This window comes from Rhinichthys klamathensis, unplaced genomic scaffold (genome assembly GCF_029890125.1).
Source record: "Rhinichthys klamathensis goyatoka isolate OS25496 unplaced genomic scaffold, OSU_Roscu_1.1 h1tg000124l_1, whole genome shotgun sequence".
NCBI lineage: Eukaryota > Metazoa > Chordata > Actinopteri > Cypriniformes > Leuciscidae > Rhinichthys > Rhinichthys klamathensis.
The window spans coordinates 1466738-1491892 of NW_026606661.1; the positions used below are offsets into that span (position 1 = coordinate 1466738).

The window sequence follows — 25155 nt, forward strand, 5'->3', positions numbered from 1 at the left end:
TTCAACATCACAACATTTATTTCTATCTAGATGTGCATCCATATTTGATCAAGATCTTGTATTGACGATGCAAGAGTCCAGCACTCTGTAAAGTCTCCTCCAGAACATCCCAAAGACTTTCAATGAGTTTGAGGTCTGGAGTCAGAGGTGCCAATTCATGTGTGTAAATGATACTTTATGCTCCCATGAACCATTCTTTCACAATTTGAGCCTGATGAATCTTGACATTGTCATCCTAGAATATGTGTCCCCCTACATGGTTGTTTAAGAAATTAAAAGCTTTACACTCCATCAGGGTTAGAACTGTCGCCAAACATATAATATGCAAGAAACATAAAAATAACTGCAATAATGCTCCAATCATTGACTCTTTAGCATTTGCCTATTTAAATCCGAACAGCGACGTATACGCCGGGCAGTGTATATTTGAGTGAAACTGCGTTCTTGAATGAGAAAAAATGTAGACTTGATGTTGAGGATATGATTAGTTCTTTGGATTATTGTCATTTGCCAATTGCTACGATCTCATGTGAGTGACAGGTTGCTGGAGAGAAAGGATTATTGGTCAGCCCTCGAGTCAGTGCACACCGTATCAGAGAAGAGATGATGTTGCGAGGGGGAGGAGAAGTTAATGTTTTTGATTAAAGATCACGAGAGCACATGAATTCCTTTTAAAAATAAATGTGCACATGTATAATAAACACTGCAATATACCATTAAAAATAAAATGTGTCCATTTTGATTTCATGGTGACTTTAGAAGTAGTCTGCTAACATTTAACATGGTTTGATTGGCTGCGATTTGAGTTTTGCGTCACAGACAAAAGAAAATAATTTTCTGTATACTTCAATGAATTAAAAATTTACTATTTTATGTTATTGCAAACATAACTTCAAAAAAATTGATTCAAATGAATGTTCTGGCTAGCAACTAGTAGCTGTCATACATAAAATGGTATTTAAATGAATTGTTTGCCAAAAAAATTTAAGTACAATACCACCATTTGAAAAATAGTTCTGTACTACCAATACTTTGAGGCTTGGGTACCACTACAGATTAGTTTTTGTTGTTGCTGTTGTTTTTTATAGTGGTGCCCTCAAAGTCATATAAAGGTGAAAATGGTACATTATTGTAAGTAGACATGGCTCAGCATCCTGATCACCCATAGAGCTCATAAAAGAAAACATCTGGCAGTCATTTGAATTTATTTTTTTATCCTATAAATAAGTAATCAGAATAGAAATGTAAAGGGCATGTCAGAGGTAATCCCAAAAGCCTGTAGTAGAGGACATATCTCCTAAAAATTCCCTGATCGGCTTGCAGTGCATAAATGCTTAGAAGACTAAACAGATTATTTTCTTCTTCTTTTTTCTATGTAATCATCTCTGACTGGTTTTTTTTTTTTTTTTTTTCAGATGTTGACAATGTTTTTGTGTAACCTCAATGGCCCCTGCTGTCCTGTTTGGGATATTTAAACAATGATTTATAACTTAATGATAAATTGCTTGTGTTTTTGCTTATTTCTAAGTCACTTTGGGTAAAAACACATGTTAAATGAAGATAGCAGATTCTATCTAATGAGGACCACTGATTGTCATGCCAAGGTCTAAATTCATAAATCACCTCATTCAACAACTACAGATCATGCCTGTGCTAATTTAATATCTGATGTTGTTGATTATGCCGTATAATCAGATTAAGTGACTCTAAAATACTGCAAAACTGATCGAGAAGCAACGTTGCTTTTGTGAAACGCTTGATAAAACTCACTCCCAGCGCATTAAGAGCCACGAGCTGAATATCAAATCTTTTAATATCCTGTCTAATAGTGGTGGTGACAAGCACTGGGGGTTAGGAATGTCATGGCATTTAGATAATGAACCGTAAATATTGTTTTGTTAGGGTTGGGTTTGCACGAGAGGAGGTTTTATTGTGGCAAAGGTTAGACCCTGATTTTAATGCCCTTATTATAGTCGTTAATTCCGCTTTGTACCGGCGAGGGTGAATGACTGCTCGCTGGAATCCAGCCATGGCCCAAGACATATTAGATGTGCCAGTCAGAGGCTGAGAATGAACTTACCTCAGTTAAGTCCCACCTCTGTCATCACCTCTGCCAATTTATTCACATCTAAATCCGTTTTTATCCTTTCAGCGTGGAGTCTGACAGCTTTTCACTATCAGTTCTTCATTTATTATGAGTCCTCAACCCCATTTTAGGACTTTTTCTGGCTTTGTCACTGGAAAAATCCTTCTAAATGGTTGCCGGTGTCTTAATAGTTTCAGGTGTGTGCTTTTGTGCCTCGGTTGTGAGATATCTTGATGGCTTCTGAAGATAGTATTTGCTTTCTCTCTCTCTCTCTCTCTCTCTCTCTCTCTCTCTCTCTCTCTCTCTCTCTCTCTCTCTCTCTCTCTCTCTCTCTCTCTCTCTCTCTCTCTCTCTCTCTCTCTCTCTCTCTCTCTCTCTCTCTCTTTATGGGTGTGTGTGTGTATATATATACATATATATATATATATATATATATATATATATTCTGTATTTTTTTCTACATCATCTTGGTGACATCAGCAAATTTTGTAACAATTGTTAACTTGCAACATAGACATTGTTTTATCAAAATTACTAAACTTACTTTTGATAAAAGCATCAGCAAGAATGTGTTACGCTAAATGTGTTAATTGCAATGTTTTTATGAATGCATGGAGTTACATTTATAGCTGTGTAGTTTTGGTGTAAAATAAAATTGTAAATAAAAAATTTTATTTAAAAAGCAAAAATGTATATAAATAAATAAAATAAATCTCATTAAGTTAATAAAAAAGCAACAAAAAAAATCATATATTTCTATTAAGGAAATATTGTCGCCTTGTATCTTCAAAAATGCTACTTTTCATGAAAAAACATTACATTTTTAAAATAATTAAACAGTGTTGTCAAAGTTGATATTAAGGCTTTATACTAATAGTCAGACACTTGCATGTGTCATTAGATTATTAACATTTGACCTAAATCAAGCTCAAATGGAGTTATGAGGAGAATTTTGTACGTTTTCATCAACTTGCAGGTTATTAAGTTTATTGTAGCTATGTGGGCGCTCAGTTTTTTCTGTCATTTGGCCAAAATCTCATGTTATTTAGACAGTACTGACTTTGATTCGACGACAGATTCTAGACTAAGACACTCTTCTCCGCTCCTCAAACACATAAAACATTAGCGTTTATATAGTGTTTCTAGAGTAAAGTAATTCAAATAACCAGTTCTTCATTTACCCTTGCATTGCAAACAAGCAAAGACTGTCATAACTACATGAGGTACTTCATTCAAGGTAGAAGTATCAGTTCAATGTCATATTATCGTAAAAAAAAAAAAAAATTGTGCAATTATTTTTATTTGGTCAAGGTTTATTTTGCGATAATGGCCAGCTGGTACTTGATGATACTAAAATATAATTAATTTATATATAAAATAATACTTTATTCTGCATCATTGAAACACAAGCTTGCGTCATTCAAACTTTCAGAAACTGTTAAAAATTCCCCGAGTGATATGGTTCTGAGATTTCTCTTTCATTTTTATCGTGTTCTCATCATCTTGTGTCTGTCCATCACTGCAGTGTCCTCTCCTCCCCCACCATGTCTAACAGTATCTTGCTCTTTAAACTCTACCCCGCTATAAAAGTGTGATGAGCACCTTTGAATCTCTCTCTCTCTTCCTCGCAGAGCTTAAACTGTCCGGTAGGGAGAGTTATAGTGTGACATTTAGCCTAGTGGTACGTCAGAAATGCCGGGGCACGGCTCCATTAACTCCCAACCAAACCATGGGCTGAACTCTGATCTCCAACTCAAGATGAAGGGAGATACAGCTTGCCATGTATTGTCACTGAAACAAGGGGTGTTCCAGACTAGTTTAGTAGACTTTTTGAGTTGATAAGATGTATGAATTACTTTGAATCCACTTAAACACATGTTAGACCAACTATATTTTCCAATTCCCCCATTAGTCTGATTGAGTGTGTACAATTCCATATTGAACATTGTTGCTGATTTGTTAAGGGTTATGTTACAAATTATATTACATACCAGGAAATTATGTGGTTACTAGGGCTGGGCATTGACACAATTCGGTTCATTTCAGTTGGATTCAATATCGATTAATTGGGGCCTATCAGGTACTGTGCATGGCAAATATCCTCAAGGAAAAACTAATGCTGTCAACTACACTGGGAACCTCACTTGGTACATCACTATAATATTAAAGGTTTAACTGATTTGATTTTGCACATAAGGACGTTTTTATAATAATAACACATTTTTAATGACATAATTATGTTTCTACTTATTATTTTGACTCCTGAAAACATGACAGATTTAAGAGCAGGTTAAGGTTTAAGATACAATGAATATGCATTAAAGTGTATATATTTAGCAAAAATAATTTCTCTATTTTTTCTTAAATAAAATTCTAGCTGACTAACGAGTTTTGAATGTAACATGACGTGACATTTTTTACAAGCTTTTTTATTGATGTCTTTTGGCAGTGTACAGATTTCGGTAAATTGTACTTTACCTTTCAACATACCTTCTGATGTTCATTGAGGTTTATGTTGTGCTGTTACTAGGGAAGGGAAAGAGATTATCGGTTCACTTGCGCTTCGTGCTGCCGCTTTGCTTGATCAGCGATCTGTCGTGCCACATTGTTTCCAAAATTGTTTCATATCAGACGTAACAAAGCACAAAGCTTACTGATGTCTACAATTTTGTTCATTCATCAACTGAAAACAGCATAAACATAAAAAGAAAACAATAATGACTGATGTAAAAATTCAACCTGAAATGAATGCAAGTACCTCCTTAGAGTTGGATTCAAAGTGTGGTTTTTAAACAAAGAATCCTTGCCCCCCTGTTGTGGCTGTTAAAACATCAACAGAGACAACTGTTAAACCGGGTCCAATGGGGCCACAGCGAGACATCTGGAGGAACAGGCGATGAATATAAATGTTTGCATCAGAGCTTAAACCCCGGGCAGGACGGCAGTGCTCTCCCAGTGCCGGTGTTGTCTTAATTAAAGTGGGGGTGATGTAGCCGCCGCACCCTCCTGTCAACTCACCTCCTCTCTGGCCCTTCCTCCACCTCCCATGTGGCTCGTGACACCCCGAGAAACATCATTATCTGTGACTTGGGCTGCCTCTTTTGTTTGGCTCGGGCAACAGGAGTCCTACTTTCACTAATGGCCATTTTTAAGAAAATCTTTTTCTTTTGTCTTTTTTTTTCTTTTCAGAATTTAAAGATCAGAAGTCTGGTAAAAAAAAAAAAGTTCCCTAGGGAAGGAGGCGAAGTGTTAGCATGACAAATATGCTTACAACGTATTCATTTGTATGTAGTTGAGTGGTCGGTAGATTAGAATAATGAATCACAATTAATCAAGCAATCTTGTCGGCATTAAAATAATGATATATTAATTTAATTTCAGAATAAGTAACAGATTCAGAATAAGTAAATGTGTTAACTGAGTAAAATGAATTTAATGGTGTAAAATATTTAAATATTAAAAGGCATATATATATGCTATTTATTATTGCTGTTCTTGTCACTGGCGTTATTCTGTGTGTGCAAGTGTATAAGTTTGAATGTATGAGAGTCGTGCCTATATTGTAATCTTGCTGGAGGTGAGATCAGTCGAGAGTCTGTAAATCTCTTCGATCATTTCAGCCTTAAGCAGGTCAGAGGCTAATCCATACACGCTCCCATCAAGGCCAAACAATACCTCTAGGGATGGAAGATAGAAAAATGAAGATGATAAAAAGAAAGAATGACATCCAAATTATGGTAGCGTGCCTTCAAATAAACCAAACCCTTATCATCTGCTCGGCATGATGCTTCTTGGAGTCCTTTGTTTTCTCCAGGAGCTTTTATAACATATCATTTGATCTCGAACGTTCAGGGCTGTCAATCATTCCAAAACCAGAGATGTTGGAAAGGGATTATGCTTGCATTGAGAGAAGACAACAGGACGGTCCAGGAATGATGTAAACATTGGAAGTGGAATAATCCTATGGAGCTAGACTGTAAAATGGCAGGAAACTGGGAGAGTTACGTATCATATGGAAACATCTGGTCAGAGGAAATCCCACCACTGCCACCAGATTAAACATAAACATACATAGAAACACTTCAGTTCTCATCCTAGTTCCTCTCTCGGAGACTGGTAGGAAAGGATGGTCCATGCCAACGACCTTCCTGTGCTGCTCCCTCATGACATTCCCGGTCAATGAGATGATGGCTCAAACAGGGCAGAGGCAGCTTAAACTCACGTCTGAAATAATATTTTCTTATCTGATAACCCTGAATATACAACAAGGCAAGCCATTTTTGATATATTTGGCCTGCAAAACGCGTTTATGAAAATACAAAGACACATATGGAATGTGGACAGACATTCAGATGTCATGCCATAACAGTGTTTCCCCTACCATTGTTTTAGGGGGGCGGCCCGCCCCGCCAAAACGACCCCCCGCCCCCCCCTAAAATGCTGACGAAATCCAGTCATAAAAAAGGAATTTACGCGGAATTTCACGGAATTTGTAAATCTTTTGAGGAATAAATAGAAAGCAGTTTAAAATCAAATCGCGATGTTGACAAGTGTTTGTGGATATTAAACCACAAAGACAATTTAAATACGAATCCTGCTTTTTCTGTGTGAATGAATGGTGCAGCCGACGCGCACGCAGTTTCATTTACCACACACACACACACACACACACACTGAAGCACGTGTAACGCTTGCACTGTTTTTTGCCTATATGAAGACACAAATGCATGAACTTCCTCTCCAGGCTCTAGATCCACTCCGAAAGTCACTTCGTGATCATTTAACCACTTCATTTGAGAAAAACTATCATCATGACATAAACACACAGAAACTCAAAACTAAAGGTCTTCACGGCAACTCGTCAAAATAAAAGTTCGGTTTAACTTGACAGAAATATATTACCGTTGTACAGTAGAATTTAGATATGTCCCAATGTAATAATACTAACACTAATCCAAATAAATTATCATAAAAACTGAATTTAAGAAATAATCCATGTTTTAATTTTAACAGTAAAGCTCATTGTGCAGCACGTTATTTGACAAAAAGTTTATTTAATTTCATGATTAAAATTGATGATAAATGATAACATTTGTGTTTTATGTCTTCATTTTATTACCAGAAAAAACACAACACAGAGTTAGTGAATTTTTTTTTTCATATATTTTTTTAAAAATGTTGTATAAGTTTAATGATTCATAATACATTATTTCAATTAATTAGACACTCTTTTTGATTGCTAAAAAATTTACACCATGTATCCGTAACACGCCCGCTCCGCAACACTAGCAGTTTCACTCCAAATGAAAAAAATCCTAGGGGAAACACTGCATAAAGTAGTAACACGCTCTATTTATTCCTCTGTATATTGCATTTGAAATAACCATTGATATCAACTCTTGTTGTTTCTTGACTTCTATGTTTGTTACCACTAGAGATGCACAATACATCGGCCAATGTTGAATGATATTGGATATTTATTTGTGCAAATGCATTTACATGAGCTTTGTGTCATTGCTTAAATTGTATTTTTAAAAACAGTAAGTTAATAACACTGATCAATTAAATATCTATCAAATCATCCTTTACATTATAATGTTGTAATGCCAAAATTCACTTGTATTATTTTAAAATTAATGATTTATTTATTTTTGTATAGATCGGTTTGTGTTTTTGGATTAAGGGGCGCACTTGGCAGTAGTCATTCGTTTTCAATCAGAATTGGCAACGTGATTGACAAAGTTGAGTAGAGTTTAACTTTATGCAAATGATCTCTTTGTCGAGTAAGAGTGCCTACTAGCAACCTGTAGTACAGCAATGCCCCATTAGTGAATGAAATTATATCTTAGTTCCCCTTGCGTAGGGAATGAGGAACACTCCCCCAGCACAGTTCTTCTAATTGGCACGTATGTTTGGTTGGTTGAGTGGCACCACAGTGTTGGACATGGCCGATGCCAGGTCGGCACTGCCCTATTGTCAGCTATGGTGCCGTAAAGGGCAACTCACACATTAGCGTGGAACCAAAAGCGCAGTGTCGTTTTGCATCATTCACCTCAGCCTGGTTCGTGAGGTGAAAGGAAACATTCAGTCTTTAGATTTGTTTGCTTGGCCATTAGCCCACTTATTAAACCCCCCAAGGATTGCCCCGATTATTATTTTATAGTCCTCATGCATGATGTATACCAAAGGTCACAGAAATAAAGACAAAACTGAATGTTTACTCTGCTCATTGTTTTCATAATTTATTGAAAAATTATATTAGTGGAGAAAAGAAAATCTTACTTGAGTGCTTCTCTTTTGTTGCATTAACAATTGTTGTCTCAAATTATTTCAATTTGCATAATTATCAGACCCCATTCGACAGTCGTTGTTGTTGGCGTAATGCCTTTGCGTTTACACAGTAATAAATGAATCTTGAGCAGAATGCACCCAAATCACCATTTACACACCGCAGCACTGTAGGACAGCCCCCATTATGAATATTCAATGAGGTGGTGCTTAATATGCATGAGTGGGCGTGCATAAGTAGTAGAGTGTTGCCGATGTAAGCAGACCGATCCAGAGAGGGGGACTGACTCAGACCTTCATACACACACTCATACTGAATGATAATGCTTGCTGGAGAGCTTGTGCAAATCTTACAGAACAAAGGAAGGGAGAAACACTGACGAAGGAGGAGGAAGAGAAAAGACAAGGTGTATGGTCAAGAGGGCAACCACATGTGACAGAGAAAGAGAGAGAGAGCCAGAGGGAGGGAGCGCACTGAGTTCCTGCTCTCCTCCAAGAGAAAAACTAGATGGTCTGATCTGTCCATGATGGGGTGCAGAGTCTGTACTCTACAGAAGCCTCAAGAGCAATACAAACTCCTGTATGAAGTATGCCAGGTAACTGATCTCTTTTTTTTTTTCTCACAGGAAGTTGTTCGTTGGAATTAATCTCAATCATTTTATGAATAATGTATGCTAACTTCAAGGTGGCGCCATACATGAATCTTAGTGGACTTTTATTTCATGGTCATGTTGTTGTTTTTGATTATCAATCATTTTTAATAATATACAAACTTTTAATTCATTCATATTTATGAAAGCATTTTCTGACAGAATGAAGAGTGATGTTGTGGCACTGTGTAGTCCATATTCTTGAGTTATGTGACTGTGGTTGGGATAGCTTGAATTGAGTGTGACACAGTTTATGATTCGTCATGTTACAGGGTTGATGTGTGGATAGATCTTAGTCCATCTTCTCTCTTTAAAGCAGCTAACTTTTCCATTCTTGGGCTGATTGTCACTGTTGTTTGGAAATCGCTGACCATCTATTTGGCGTGGTTAGATTTGAGCCAAATGCAAAAATGACTGTTGCTTTTGTTTCTTGTTGTGCGTTTGGTATAATAAGTTCTGAAGCTACACTGGTGGTTGTATAAAATGGGTTATTGGCAGATTATTGAGACACGCATATACATTTTAATAACAACATAGGTGTCTGGAATTTTTATTGGTGAGCTCATTAACATATCTGCACATATATATATATATTATATATATATATACAAATCAAATTTTTTTTTTTTTTTTTTGTGAAAATTTAATTTAGTTTGACACATTTTAGTTTTTTATTTGTCAGATATTTCTGCACCTGTGCCATGTCGTGCATAATGTATGAACTGTGTCCTTGTGAGCAGTGTGTTACTGTTTGACATTGTTGTCAGCTCTGATTTAATTTCCTGTGGGGTTTTTTTTATCCTGACGCTTACAGCTTTAGGATGTCTGACACAATATCGCCGGGAGGCTGTAGATGAAAACCAGTAGGGGGCCTCTGAGAACACGGCAGAACACACGCTCTTACTTATACTTATGTAAATAAGCGCCCATAAACACATTATCACAGAAATTGACAGTTATCAACAAATTGTAACCTGAATTATATGTTCCAAAATGGGGGCTTCTTGTTAATTATGATAATTTCCTGATAAAATAACCCTAGAATCGCTACTTCTTGTGGATCTCAGGCATGAAAGCATCCAGGAAGATTGTACAACCACATTTTTAGCACTTCCTTGTCTACTAAGGGATGCATACTTGGTGTTTGTATGGTGTGTGGAAGGTGCTTTCAGTAAATCTAATGAGTGGCCACTTCGTCTTCTCCTTTCACTATATTCCACAGTGGCTGTTTCTCTGCATTAGCTGTTGATGACAGAGCAGTCACTATGAAAGACTTCGCTTTGATCGTACATACTGTGTGAAAGCGGGACTAAAAGCTTTTTCTCCCGCTAAGGGCCGAGCGAATATATATGTGTATTTGTGTGAGCACTACAACAATAAATGGTCTCTGTTTGTTAACAACCCAACAGCCGATGCCGGGCTTCAAAGGAAGCGTCAGCCTTTTCAAATCACTCCCTGTTGAAAAAACCCCCCAAAAAAAACCCTGAATGAAACTAGAAAAGAGACAAAGACATATTGGGCCTATCATATGAGCTCTTTATTCGACCCACTCCTCCATTCGACTGCATCTGTCATGCTGCAGTCAATTACTTTTGATTGACAGGCTGTTAGTTAAGAGGGGCATTGCTGGTTTCTCTATTGGTACTTTCATTTTGCCAGTTACTCGAAGCCGGATCATCACATGCCTGAGAAAAGATTTGTCTGACAAAGATGCTCATCCATGTTTAACATCAGATGGCGTTCGTTACACCTCACATAATATTGATGTCATCTGAGAAGATTTGATATTACTGTTGTAGATGTTGCAGCCGTTTTTGCCATTTTTGTCTGGGGTAATACGTCAAAGAGAGACACCATTTATCTGTGCTGAATGAGACAGTGTGACATTGCTGAAATTAGACATGAGCAGTTTACTTTTACCAAAACAAGCATCAAAGACATTTCAGAAGAAAAGACGTCCCTGCTGAAAGCAACAGGACACGTTCTTTTGTTCCTAACACAGGACACGTTTAAAACCAGGTAGACGGAGCACCGCCGAATCGTTCAATCTCTATTCCAGGTTTTCCAGGACTAATATAGTTTTTATAGCATGTTTGATAACTGTTATACAGAACCGATTAATAATTATTGTTGAGTTTTTACAACAGTAATAAACATTACACAACAAGAAAAAATATGCATTATGAAAATGTATAATGACGATGATGATATTATTATTATTTTTTTACCTTTATTAATGTTAATACAATTTATATATTTATAGTATATTTAAACCATTTTTTTATATAAATTATCAGTTTTTAACCTGGAAATAACATTGACGTTTCTAATCCTTTTCCAGAAATCAACTTAAAAAGGTCATGGCAAATCATATAACTTTGTTCAGAAAGTGCAGCCACCACAAACAGCATGACATAATTAAATAGTATATATTCTATATGTTATGGTATTGTATATTGCTCTATTATTTATATACATACATTATATTATGCCTGAATGTTGTAATGAAATCAACAATCGTGATGGGAAAGTATATTGTTCATGTATACCACTGACAGATAATGGGGTCTTTGTGATGTCCGATCGGTCCGTCTCACACAGACAGTAGGTGCCTGGAGAAGTATGTGGCAGAGGGGGTTGTTGTTTCGTGGGGTAATGTTGAGAGTGCTTTTGGCTGGCGTCGGGGTCACTCACAATTAAGGCCTGTGAGTGGCGGCAGGATGTCGCTGGCCTTTAATGAATAGAGTGAAAGACTCATTTGAAGTGTGAAAGCGATCTGTTGACTCATCCTTTCCCAGGCGCCCGCTTACCCATGTGTCCAGCTGGACTATGCTGACCTCTCCAAGCATGTGTGTAAACACACGTGTGTTGTAGATTGTGACATGGAATTGCGTTATTGCAATGGATTGATATTGTTCTTGGGGATTTAAACAGCTTTTCTGAAAATGAGATGTTATTGGGGAGATCTGGAGATTTGTCAGAATGTGTGTGGTTCATTGGATGGGATATAGAGGGGACCAGGCTTCTGACTGGGCCCATCCCCAGATAATACACACAGATCCTCTTCATTAGGGTGTCTGGCACTCTTTCTCTTGCTGTCTCTCTCTCTCTCTCTCAGAGCTCCCCAGAGGCTAACTGATAGAGAGGGATGCCGCCTCCTCCTCACATAAACACATACTCACCTAGAGAGAGATTCATGGGCACCCAGAAATATTTTCACTGGCCATGTGCTCCAGGATACACTACAAATAACTCTAGACATGGGAATCTGAAATCAACACATGCATTGCTTTTATCTGTATTATCAGAAATGACGGAGTATTGTAAGTCGATTTTCTGCTATGTAAAAAAAACACGTTCGTCACGTTCGTCAACCCCAGAGGGTTAATCATGCTCTTCAACCCGTATGTAAATTCTGTACGAAGGAATTCTGATATCATGGGAGCAATTCAAGCATAAAGCTTTGTCTAAGTGCAAGTATTGACATATGTGATTAATTTGATTATTTAATCAATTGGCAGCCCTAGATTTACTGTTTCTTTCTAATTATAGTGCCGTTTATTATTACAAATCTCTTGAGTTGGACATGGCGAAAGTAATAAATTCAGTGAGAAAGTCAAGAACCGCTTCAAACTGATAACACATGAGTTTTTGTGAGACTGAATTGTGGGTCTTTTTGACTACTTTTATTTGTGAATCAGACTACACTGGTTGCTGTATGCTTATTCCTATTGTTGTCTGTGTGGTCTTTGTATTTTATCATGTTTTACCGCTGAATAGTGCAATGAAGTAGTGAAGTAGTGCACTGTCAAAGTATTTTATGATATTCTGTTTTATTCTTATATTCTATTTCAAATAATTGCTTTTCTCTTGAACTTTGTTTATCAAAGAATCCTGAAAAAGGTATCACTGTTTCCACAAAAAATATTAAGCAGGAAAAATAAACTGTTTCCAACATTAAAGTGAGACACTTCAAGGAAAAATGCGTCGGTTTATGCATTGGTCAATTTAGAATTTTAGATTTTGGCCTATTTGGCATTTCATAACGTGTTGTTTCAAACTAGTGGAAAGAAAACATCCAAAATACACTTTTAAGTGTTGCTTTTCAAAAATCTCCAATTCAGCAGCATTTACCAAGCTTTACAGTTTTATTCCTATCTATATTCTGAAGGTTTTTACTGATAGGTTTGTTTATATATAATTCACCAGATTTTAGACAAAATTGTATTCCTAATAAACTGGTGATTAAAGTGATAAAAAGAGATCTCCAAAATCCTCTCTGTAAAAACATTTAACTGTAATATGTCAACAAAATGAAACAAAACTTTTGAACCTGGCTTAATCACTGGTCAGATTTCTGTTCTGGAAATGTTTGCAAATTGGTGCATATTAAATTCAATAATATATGTAAATATTAATATTTACATATAAGAAATATAAATATACTTGTAATACAAAAAAAATGTTTGCAATTCTTAATGTAATCAATCAACTGGGGGAACTATGGTTATTTCCATTAGTTACCACCCCCCAAACAAATAACATTAGATAATTATCGACCCATAACATTTGAATGGTAGCGTGCTTTTAATCCATTTCAGTTTTTTAGTGGCAAGCATTCATCTGGGAAGAGCAGCTTAGCTTCCACTGTGCTTTTATGTTGTATTCTGGCAACATTTGCCAAAATTCTGTGTTTAAAAACAGGGGTTCAGTTGGCCTATTGATTTCAGTGTAGCGGCCCCATTTAACAAAACCGCTCACAGGAAAAGAGAATTAGTCCCTGTGAAGCTACAGGTCGAGAGAAGGTCATTTTCCCCCTCAGTTAAGATAATTAGAACCGAGAGAGGACGCAGCGAGCTTGCCTCGCCATCCCCGAGTAAACTTGATCTCTCTCTTACTGTGCTGAACTCGGTGCTTCAAACAGGAAAGGTATGCACCATGTGGAGATCTAGTCTCCTTTGTCCCTGATGGGCCCATCATGTTGATGGAGACTGTTTGACAGCTCTGTGGCTCCTAATCTCCCTAGAAGTGGCCTGTAATGGCCATGGCGCCTGTCTGCACCTCGTGTAAGACCTTCGTTTTAATTAAAGTATCAAAACAGTCAGACTGTTGAAGCTCGGACACAGATTAGGTTTGTATTGGATGAGTGCTAGCTAATGCATTTTTGCTAGTAGCTTTACACACTTTGGCAGGCTTTACACGTTCTTCAAAACGTTTGCAGAAATTAAACATCCCCCAAAGCAAGGCACGTTTATTTCTATAGCACATTTCATACACAATGGTAATTCAAAACGCTCGGCATAAAAAGGAATTGAAAATAATCTTAACGGATGATTTAAGAAATAAAATCAACAATAAAAAGTAAGAAAATAACAATAAAATTTAAGCCAGGATTAGGCCTTAGTTCAATTAGGACATTTAAGTAGCTTTTGTAAATGTGGCCTAAAAAAAAATTATTGGTGTGAATCTTGAGACAAACCAATGGCACTGGCATATTTTAAGATATTTTAAGATATGTCAGAGCAAGTTGCTTTCAGTTAAAAAAGCTCAAACATGCATTTTAGTCTGAGACTTGGCTTAAGCCTTGTCTGTGAAACCGGAGGATAATGTTATGTAGTGTTGAAATATGTAGTATATTGATGCCACATAATATTGGTTTATCGTCACTGAGATCAAACAATATAAATATTGATTTATATGATATATATTAAATATTAATTATATATATATCATGCCATCCATCCGTCAATCTATCTGTATGTCAATGGAAGGATGGATGGTGGGATTTCAAATTCAGAATCCATCCATCCATATGAAATTTTGAATTTGGCATCAGACTTTAATAATACTGGTACAAAGGATTTACTGCAAATATTTTGTACATGTTTGTGTCATTTAGTTGCATTGTCTTTTCCAAACTGCTTCCACTATCACACTCCTTCTCGCTATCCCCCTCTTCCCCTAATAAGTCTTTACAGTGATGGGATGGAAAACGCTCGTTGCTGTAGTCTAGTTATCTTAATCAGGGACAGGTCCTCCCCACAGCGCTTCCACAGCTGCTTCACGCTGTAGCAGGTGGCCGACAGTCTGCAGGCTTACATGCTAACACTTTCCTCTTCTGGCATTGATGGGTAGACAAAGCATGGACTGAACATGACAATGACATACACAAAGTGACATGAAACAGATGGAATGAGACAAATGGGCAGATGAAATACAGACATAACATGTCAATATTGACATGTCATTGACAGTGCTGTAGACAATATTAATTTACCATAGCAAAGTAAGGACTTAACATGAACTGTTTAAGCTGCTCACAGACCCAGTTTGACTTAACATCTTAAGATACAGACGAAACATATTCAACATGAAGAAGCAGAAGTTCTGTTTGAAAGCTTAGTGACGTGCCTCGCTGTCTACTGCCTACAAAGCTGCCTTCTTAGACAGCCTAACTGAATTGAAACCTCATAAATTACTTTTATTTGAAAAACTTTCTTAAAGGAGAACTCCGGCGCAAAATGAACCTTTGGTCTAATTACACATTGTTACCTAGTCAACCGTTATCTGAGATTTGTTTTCATGATTATCGAATGTAAATAGTTTTATCTCTAAAAACAGTTTAGCCTATAAAGCTAGTATAACGCTAGTATATTGGGCATAGTGTAATGACAAATAAAAATCGCTTGTTAATACCACTAACAAGGCTGAAAATAGACCCACACTAACACGGTAGCATAATGAGGGTCCCTACCTTCAAACCGAAGCATTGAGAACTTTGTAAGTGTACAGACAGTTTAATAAGAAGATATTTTAAACATACAGTCAACTTCGCGTATACAGGCAGGAGCCATTTTTGAAATACAGCCTTTACCAGTCGATCTACGAACGCCGATCCAAGTGCGCTGGTGAGAATGTGAACGAGCTATAAGTTGTGATAAGGTGAGCGCGAACAGCAGGCTTGGATCGGCGTTCGTAGATCGACTGGTAAAGGCTGTATTTCAAAGATGGCTCCTGCCTGTATACGCGAAGTTGACTGTATGTTTAAAATATCTTCTTATTAAACTGTCTGGATCTCAGATAACTGATCTCAGATAACGGTTGACTAGGTAACAATGTGTAATTAGACCAAAGGTTCATTTTGCGCCGGAGTTCTCCTTTAAGCGCAAAAGTTTGTAAGACAAAAAAGCTTTGCCTAATTGGGTAAATATAATGAACTTATTTCAAGATAATGTAAATTCTCTGAAAAATTGTATTAACTAATGGTGTGTTCACACACCGAACGCGAATTTAATTATTTGCGCGAGAGTGGCCTATACATACAAAGTCAATGCAAAGACGCGTTGGGAATGACGCGAATTGGGCAACGCGTTTGCCGCGAATGTCTTCCGCGCAAGTTGAAAAATTTGAACTCGAGCGAATGTTCAAGCGTCTGACTAGACGCGATAGACGCGTATTTGACGCTCTATTCGCGTTCGGTGTGAACACACCATAACACCAATGGTGTGTTCACACCGAACGCGAATTTAATTATTTGCGCGAGTAGATTACATACAAAGTCAATGCAAAGACGCGAATAGACGCATCATTCTCGCCGGGCGTTGCGAATGACGCGAATTGGGCGACGCGTTTGCCGCGAATGTCTTCCGCGCAAGTTGAAAGATTTGAACTCGAGCGAATGTTCAAGGCAAGCCTATAACTAGACGCGATAGTATTTGACGCTCTATTCGCGTTCGGTGTGAACAACACACCATAAGAAAATAAACTGTACTAGAGTTTGCTGTAATGTAATTAATAATATATGCAAATATGTACAAGCAAATGCAATTCTGACCAGTAAAAACTCAAAACAAACACAAATATCAAATAGAATGTTTAGTATTGAATACATTTTTAGTATTGAATAAAACATCTGTATATTTAAAATAAAATATGTATAAAAATATTTTTTTTTCAATGCATCTTGAGATTACTATTTTTGCTGTCTATTTTTTTTAAAACAGGGAGACGATACATAGTTTGCAGTAGATTCTCAGTGGAGAATATGAATAGATGAGCATTGTTTTGTCATTAGTCTCCATAAGTCTGGCGCAGACATGATTATGCATGGTGATGGACAAACACAGGTGTGCCCACACGTTTTTATGGACGGCTTTATTTGCACAGATGCATCAGATTCTTCGCAATTAAAATGAAATATGACCAGATTAAGTGTCCCAACTGTCTTTGTTTTCACTCGTGATGTTACGTCTGCCATTTGTTCTGTCTAATGCTAGGGGTCAAATATGTTTGCTGTCTGTTTTTTAATTGCATGCAAGGGAATATTAAAAGCAAAGCACGTCAACCTTTATCCATTCTAACCAAAGAAATGACTTGATTCTGAATCATTTATATTAATAGACCCAATTCTGAGAAGCTGAACTGCTGTTAACATTTCCATCATCAGAGAACAGACTTCCACTCCAGAGACTTTTTATTCTTTAGAATGTGATAAGACACAATTTAACAGCATAAAATCGAGTGCATGCATGTTAGGGGGCTGAATGGTGACATGCTTCCCTGGTGTCCATGCTGAGTCATGAATAAAACATGCTAACAGAGAAGTTTGAACTCTCTAGGCTAGAGCAGTTGGCTGATTTTGAATGCTGATGATGGAGCTATTATATCTCATTTATATTCAGAATGAGCACCCTCATAGTGGCTAAATACTGCTTGCTGTGTGGCTCGCTTTAAAAATACTGGGGCTGCTGTGTCTTCAAAAGTACTTAAAACATTCATGGGCACTAAAAGCTTGTTGTGCAAGAGTGTGAAGATGGTATTGTCACCATTTCTAGTGTTAGCTCTCTTTGCCCAGATGGCATCATTTGTCAAATATATGTTTTGTAACATTATATATTCCCCACAATCCCCAACATAAGAGTGTGTGAGTGTCAGCAATTTTGCACACATCTCAATTGTCCGCATGATATTATTATTTTATTTTATATTTTAACCATAAATTTTATTTCAAACTGCTTTTCCTATGTGGGGTCGCAGTGATGCTATTATTAATTTAATTTGATTTTTTTTTTTTTCTTATTCTTGCAACTTATTGGTCTGTTAAATTTTATGTGAGTAGGCTAAAATAACGTCAAACCTTGGTTGTAACGTCCTTAGACATTGAGCAAATTTTAATATTCAGATTATCCATATCCGTTGTGCAATGAACAATTATACATTTTTCCTCACTGATCGCATATTTGGTTATGATTCTAAACGTGCTCATCTAGAACCAATCTGTAGATAATCCTAAGCTCAAGAGTGAAAGAAAACTAACTAACAGTGATCATAATGCAGTAATTATTCACAGGTGTACTCTTTGACTGTAAAATTACCATTAAATGAAGATGAGTCCATGCAGGTGCCACAGAGAGCCTGGCAGATGTTTCTGAAGGTCTCGGTTCTGCACTTCTTAAAGCAGCTTTCTCTTCATCTCCACCACTTTTCATTCTCACTGATGCTGAAACAAAACACTTCTGTGTGTCTATATTTTCCATAGGAATTCATTTCTTGTTTACCAGACCAGGTTAGGACCAGGCCCAGAGGGGATCTGGGCTTTTTTCACATTTTTTTGCACTGATTTTACTGGGGACAATTGCATTATTCCTCAAGCATATTATGCAAGCATAATATGCCTTAAATTCTGCATAAAGTTCAGTGGGAGATGATTTCATGTGAGCCTGGTTATAACCTCAAACTGCTAGTAAGGTAAGGAAATAGGTGGTAGAGTTTGGGAAACTGTATTTCCTCAAACGGAAAGTAACAGACAACTCATTATAGGAGACACAGGAAGCTTGAAGGAAGTGATTTAGCCTCCTACTATTGATCCTCTGTGGATAACAGAAGGTCTCATGCTTAAACAGGATTAAGAGCAAGTAAACAGCGGCGTCTTTTAGCAGGCGTCCATGCTTATCAGGGGCATTAGTTTCCCTCTGTTTGCTGCTTAATCCACACTGAGATGGCATGCCGCAGCGTATAAAGGTTGCTGTGTTTCAAGTCAGTCAGAACTGTAAGAAGGTTTCCTCATTCTGAACGACATAACACACACACAGACATACATATCTTCTAGACCATATCAAACCCTGCCAAATTGCAAACCCCCCTCCCCCATTTTTCCTTTAAGACTGTTATGTTTGGAAGAAAAGAGGAATTAAGTCTCTGGACAGAACTAACAGGAGAATGTTCTTTCAGGGATTCTGGGAATAAAGCCTTAAAGTGTTCGTTCACCCCCAAAAAATGAAAATTCTGTCATCATTTACTCCCCTCATGTCGTTCCAAACTCGTAAGACTTTCGTTCATCTTCAGAAAACAAATGTAGATATGTTTAATGAAATTGGAGAGATTTCTGTCCCTCTATTGACAATTTGCCACTTTGACATTTCAAAAAGTTAATAAAGAGATTGTAAAACTTATCCATATGAATTGAGCTGTTTAGTCCAAATTTTCTGAAGAGACTCGATCGCTTTATATGATGAACAGATTGAATTTAGGCGTTTATTCACATATAAACGTTTATCAACTCACACGTCAGTTGTGGTAACCGCAAGCTCAAGCATGTTCGCTTGACGTGCGAGAACCAATGAGGTTCATTCTCACACGTCAAGCAGGATCTGTTGAGCTTCTGTTTATGTTCGCTAATCAATGTTTACATGTGAATAAAAAGCCTAAATTAAATCTGTTCATCATATAAAGCAACCGTGTCTCTTCAGAAAATTTGGACTAAACTGCTCAGTTCAATTGGATTAGTTTTACAATCTCTTTATGAACTTTTTGAAGCGTCAAAGTGGTAGTTGCATAGCTGTCAATGGAGGGACAGAAATCGTTAAGATTTCATTAAAAAGATCTTAATTTGTGTTCCAAAGATGAACAAAAGTCTTGCGGGTTTGGAACAACATGAAGGGTGAGTAATAATGACAGAATTTTCATTTTTGGGCGAACTAACCCTTTAAGCTTAAACCTCTGTCTCATTTTTTATGATGTTCTTCTTAAACTCATACACCTGGTTTCACAGACAGGGCTTTAGATTAAGCCAGGATTAGGCCTTAGTTCAATTAGGACATTTAAGTAGCCTTTATAAACGTGCATTAGAAAAAAAACATTACTGGTGTGGATGTTATGGACAAAACAATGACACTGGTTTAAGATATGTCAGAGCAAGTTGCTTTCAGTTAAAACAGCTCAAACATGCATTTTAGTCTGAGACTAGGCTTAAGCCTTGTCTGTGAAACCGGGGGATAATGTGTAGAATGTAAAACATCCACCTAACTAGAGTAAACTATATCATGGGAAAATCAGAGTTTGATTTGGTATTTGTGAAGCAGACATTGATGATGAAGTTGGAATTGTTTTCCAAGTGAAATGCTCCTGATCTAGTTTTGCATCTGATGTCTGTGTTGTTGAGTAGTGTTTCCCAATGCATGTTTAATTTAGACATTTCATTGAGTTTATTGATATTTACAAGTAGCGGGAAAAAGGTCAAATCCACCTCACATCAGAAAGGATTGACTTTTTTTATAATTCTGGTTCGAACCAGAGATGGAGTAATGACATGAATTCATTCAGAGCCTTGAACCTTGTGAATTACCTATAATGGTAAATATACCACGCGAACTTATGATTTAGGTTAGTATGGCATTTATTGTGTCAGTATGGATATTCTTTCTGTTAATTGTCTAATGCAACAGCATGTCATCCGTGAGTGGTCGTAGGTCTGTGTTAAACAGAGGGTGAGAAGGCTCAGTTTGCACTATTCTGGTGTGTATTCCTCAGTGAGACGGTGTCAGAGGTGAGCTGTGTGAATGGGGGTCCCGGTTCCCCCCTTCCCTTTGCTGAAGGGGCAGTGAGGCAGAACGTTTCCAGGGTTGAGGCTTTGTCTCGGGGTCGTGGGCTTCGAGGAGGAGAGGGATTCCTAAACACTTAAGTCTTACCGTGAACCAGACGGACACACAAAAAGGGATGATTGTGTTATTGACCTAGCTGATGGAGAAAGAGAGGAAAAGAAAATCTATACAGAATTGAATACAAGGAGTTGAAAGGTAAAAGATAGAAAAGGAAAGATTTGCCATCTTCAGTAACAGCAGTAAAGTAAAAAAAAAAAGTAACTTGTACCGACATGTACCATTGTACTGACACAATTTTATTTCTAGGTTAGCATTTACTAATTAGTTCATTACCATGTGGTTTTGAAATGTACCATGGTATGAGATGGTTATATTGTGGTACTTTGAAATATACTTTGGTACTGAAATTAATTTATAATTGTAGTACCATGTTATCATGTCCAATAAAACATACCTTTTAATTTATTTTTGAAAGGATTTAAATCATGTTGAAAGTACCACAAACTGTAAATACCATGGTATGTAAATATGGTAATCATTCAGGACCATGCATCTGTAAAATGAATGTACCATGGTTTTACCATATTATACACCTCGCTATTAAACCTCCATACTTTTTAAAGTTAATATTGAATATTGATTAAAAAAAATTAAAAGGCTTTTTTAGTGTTCATTTATGAAGATGGTGATTTTTTTTTTTTTTGGAAGTTTCAGAGTTTGGATTCATATTGGATGTTCCAATTATCCCTCTAGCTGGGATTAGTTTTAATCCTCTTGGTTATTAGTTAACATATTCCCTCTTCAAAGCTGAAGTGCTCCGGTCCTGCCTGTTTGAAAATCCGAGAATTGGATCCAGCAGCTTGTGAATTAGAGTCTATACATTTCTCACAAGTGATTTATTTATTTATAAAGGATATAGAATTCACAGTGGATTTCAGTGGATACATTTCTAAAAGCTGTGTGAGAGGTGTGATTCTGCAGACAAGTTGCAGAAATGTTTGATGTGAAAGAATATGGCATAGAAATCCATCTGTGTCTCAGAAAATGAAGGCTAAACCATTATTTGAGCATTTGTATGTAAAAATATGTGTGCACGCATTTGGAGATATTCACTTTGTGTGCACTAATAAGATGTTTGTGCATTCTCAAGCATTGCATCACCCAATTTCTTGTGTTTTTTCCTTGAATTTCATCACACCCGTGTGTGTGTGTGTGTGTGTGTGTGTGTGTGTGTAGGTTTGCATACGAGGCTGTGAATGCCTCAAGCAAAGATCCTATCAAAGCTGTCTCTCGTCTAGAAATCAAGAATGAACAAATGGGAATGCTTTGTTTGTTGAGACGGGAACATGGGGAAAATCTCTATAAGCTCTGAGATAAGAAAGACGGTTCCACCCAAGGTCAAACACCCTGTTAGCACACACGCTAGCAGAAACTGTCATGCTTTTGCAACCTAATGAAGGTGCGCTAGCTGTTCGGTTTAGCTTGACATCAGCCTATACAGGACATTTTTTGGAAATAAATTATGCAATACAACAGCAATAAAATGTATACTTTTTACTACTTGACAGCATGTTTTTGGACATGTGTTTGTCATTCGATTTAAGCAATTAATTTGTTCTCATTTATATATTATATACACTTTATTTATTTATGTATTTAGAAATTATTAAAAGAATATGATAATAAGTAATAACTCTTTACAATGGTATACATCAAAGTACTATAGCATCACTATGTTGCCTCCATATTGCTTCTTTGTAAGGGTAGCAACAATTTCAGTTTTATAAATGCAACTTCAGTACTGTACAAATCCGTTTTGAAATTTCCCTTTATGCGTGAAGCTCAGACCCCATCTGGCCTTGGTTCTCTGCACTAAAAGATTGCTTTGAACCTCTTCTTTCTCATTTCTTTTCAGCCCTCATCAGCAGAACTCTGCTCTTGATTGGTATGTCATGCTTTGGCCCTGAAGCTCGCATTCATTTCCTCATGTACAGCTCCCACATCATCTTCCAGGGAGGCACTCGTCTTCAAATTACTTAGCTAAATTCATTTCCCCCGGTTCAGTTTGTTTAATGACCCTGATTAATTAGCAAGAGAGAGCTTTCTAATTTATGTTGTTGTTTTGCTGAGTCTATCTTTGACCCCCGAGAGCTGCGAGAGGCACTACAGACGCTTTGTTCTGTTGTAACGGTTGTTTTTATTGCTTTGCTCCCTTGAATTGGTCATCTCAGTGCAGCTCTGCTGTTTATAATGGAGTAGTTTGTGTTATGCAGCCTGCTCAGTCTTATGCAAAACTCCACACACATTAATGCTTAAATGATTTTTAACATCAGTGCTGTTATGTTTGTCCGTTTCAACAGGTCAATGGAAAGGACTTGTCCAAGGCGACGCACGACCAGGCAGTGGAGGCCTTCCGTATGGCTAAAGAGCCTATTATGGTCCAGGTGCTACGCCGTGCTCCCAGACCCAAACCTACAGGCCCAACTGGGGAAGGGCAGGTAGTGGACATCAGCACCCAGACGGACATCACCTTCCAACATATCATGGCCCTCAGTAAGCTGCCTACGTCCTCCCCGCCTGGGGATGTGCTTGAACAGTACCTGCTCCCAGAGGGGTGAGTGACGACTCTCTGGACCAATCAGAATGCATATCACAGATTTCAGTTATGACTGACCCCTAACTAGTGAAGATGGTGCTGTTTATAGCAAAGAGGGTGCTGAGACGAATTGGAAATGTAGCATTTACGTGCCATTGCACATAATTCAGAAGTTGCTCAACCAACCCATACTTGTCATACTAACAGTGTTTTGGCCCAGGGCACAAGATGAAATTAAGTTGCTCTCATTTATTTGGATTTGCATTGTCCTCTCACATCTCACTGCATGTGTCCTCGGGGTTTGTCTCTCACATGTTACTGACAGGAACTTGGTAGCCAAGAGAAAATAATTGAATTGATTTTTTTTTCCCAACACACCAAAATTAAAAAGAACTTGCTGATATCTAATTTCCGCAGATGCTTGTTTTTATCCTATTAATTATTTTACTATTAAAAGATGTGTGTTGAGTTGTCAAAATAGGTGTTGTTCAACATCATTTTATAAAGTTGATAGTTACAGATCTTAAATCGATTGGATGAGCCATTTAAAAAAAAATTTAAAGGATGTTTTTATCATTTATTGTTGTTATTATTATTATTATTAATATTAATAAATTAAAATATTTAGCTATTTTTATCACTATTTAGGTTGTTTTATAAAGCAGTTATCCACAAGAAAGCACATATTCCAGTGATTTACTAAGAGTAAAATCCCTTAGACGTGAGATGTGAAATTGGCAGTTCAGCCAGCCTTGTAGCATTTCATAGAATGTATGTAATGTATTAATCAACAGTCTAAAACTTGAATACAGGGTTCATTTGATAAGTACATTGCTTCTATATTATTGTTCTTTACAGTATGATATGGTTTTGTGTTTTCTAGGCACTCTCCTGCTCATGAATACTTCGACCCCAATGATTTCCTCGAAGGAATGCAGCATGAGATGGAAAGAGAGGAGCTAGAATATGAGGTGATGCCACAGAATCTCTCTCTTTACTCCATCTTCTGTCGTCCCTGAAACGTGAATTAAGACATGCTGACGCCAGGCCTGATGCAAACTGTGTCCACTGATCTATTGGAGAATTGACTAACCATACCCTCCATTACCTCATACAGACACTGAAGTGGTCAGCTGTACCGATATCAAGTAGCCTTTTTAGCCTTGTTCCCTTGAACAGATGCAAGACAAGGATACCATTATTTACTTTTGTCATTGACTTATATATCGGTGATTAGACTGGCGTGATTGATCTGAATGTACAATGAGCATAGACAGATTACACTGTAATGAGAGTGGAAGGCAGTGAGTCATGAGGGGTCACGAGTGAGTTCATAAAGAGATGAAGTTCAGAGACTTATAACAGCAGATGCTCTGCACGTAGCCTTCTCAACGACCTCTCATTGGCCCCTGAGGGCCTCCAGGTGCCGCACTGGGGGCCCAGCAGACAGAGATCAACGACCAGGATGGGGCCAATCTGAATGCCCAACAACAACACCACCCTCCTGCCTTGTTTACCTTGATTAATGCTCTCCATTGCACTTGAAGGACAAAGGAAAGAGAGTTTCAGATGCCGTGAGGTAGAAATGCATGTGTTTTGGGGTCTTTTCATACCATAGTGTAGTGTTGGCAAACATTTGTAATCATGTTATGTAAT

At 37.3% G+C, this 25155-nt stretch overlaps 1 protein-coding gene across 2 annotated transcripts in view; it reads left to right on the forward strand.

The window, feature by feature from the left end:
• pdzrn3b (PDZ domain containing RING finger 3b) overlaps positions 1-25155 on the forward strand; it is a 118847-nt gene that overhangs the window by 88124 nt on the left and 5568 nt on the right. The window contains exons 1-3 of one of the 2 annotated variants that reach the window (XM_056256219.1): positions 8669-8970; positions 23264-23517; positions 24383-24470. In XM_056256219.1, the coding sequence (XP_056112194.1) occupies positions 8899-8970; positions 23264-23517; positions 24383-24470 (414 nt within the window). In that variant the 5' untranslated portion in view covers positions 8669-8898. Of the gene's footprint in view, positions 1-8668; positions 8971-23263; positions 23518-24382; positions 24471-25155 lie in introns of those variants that run through there. The other variant, XM_056256217.1, reaches the window with a different exon arrangement.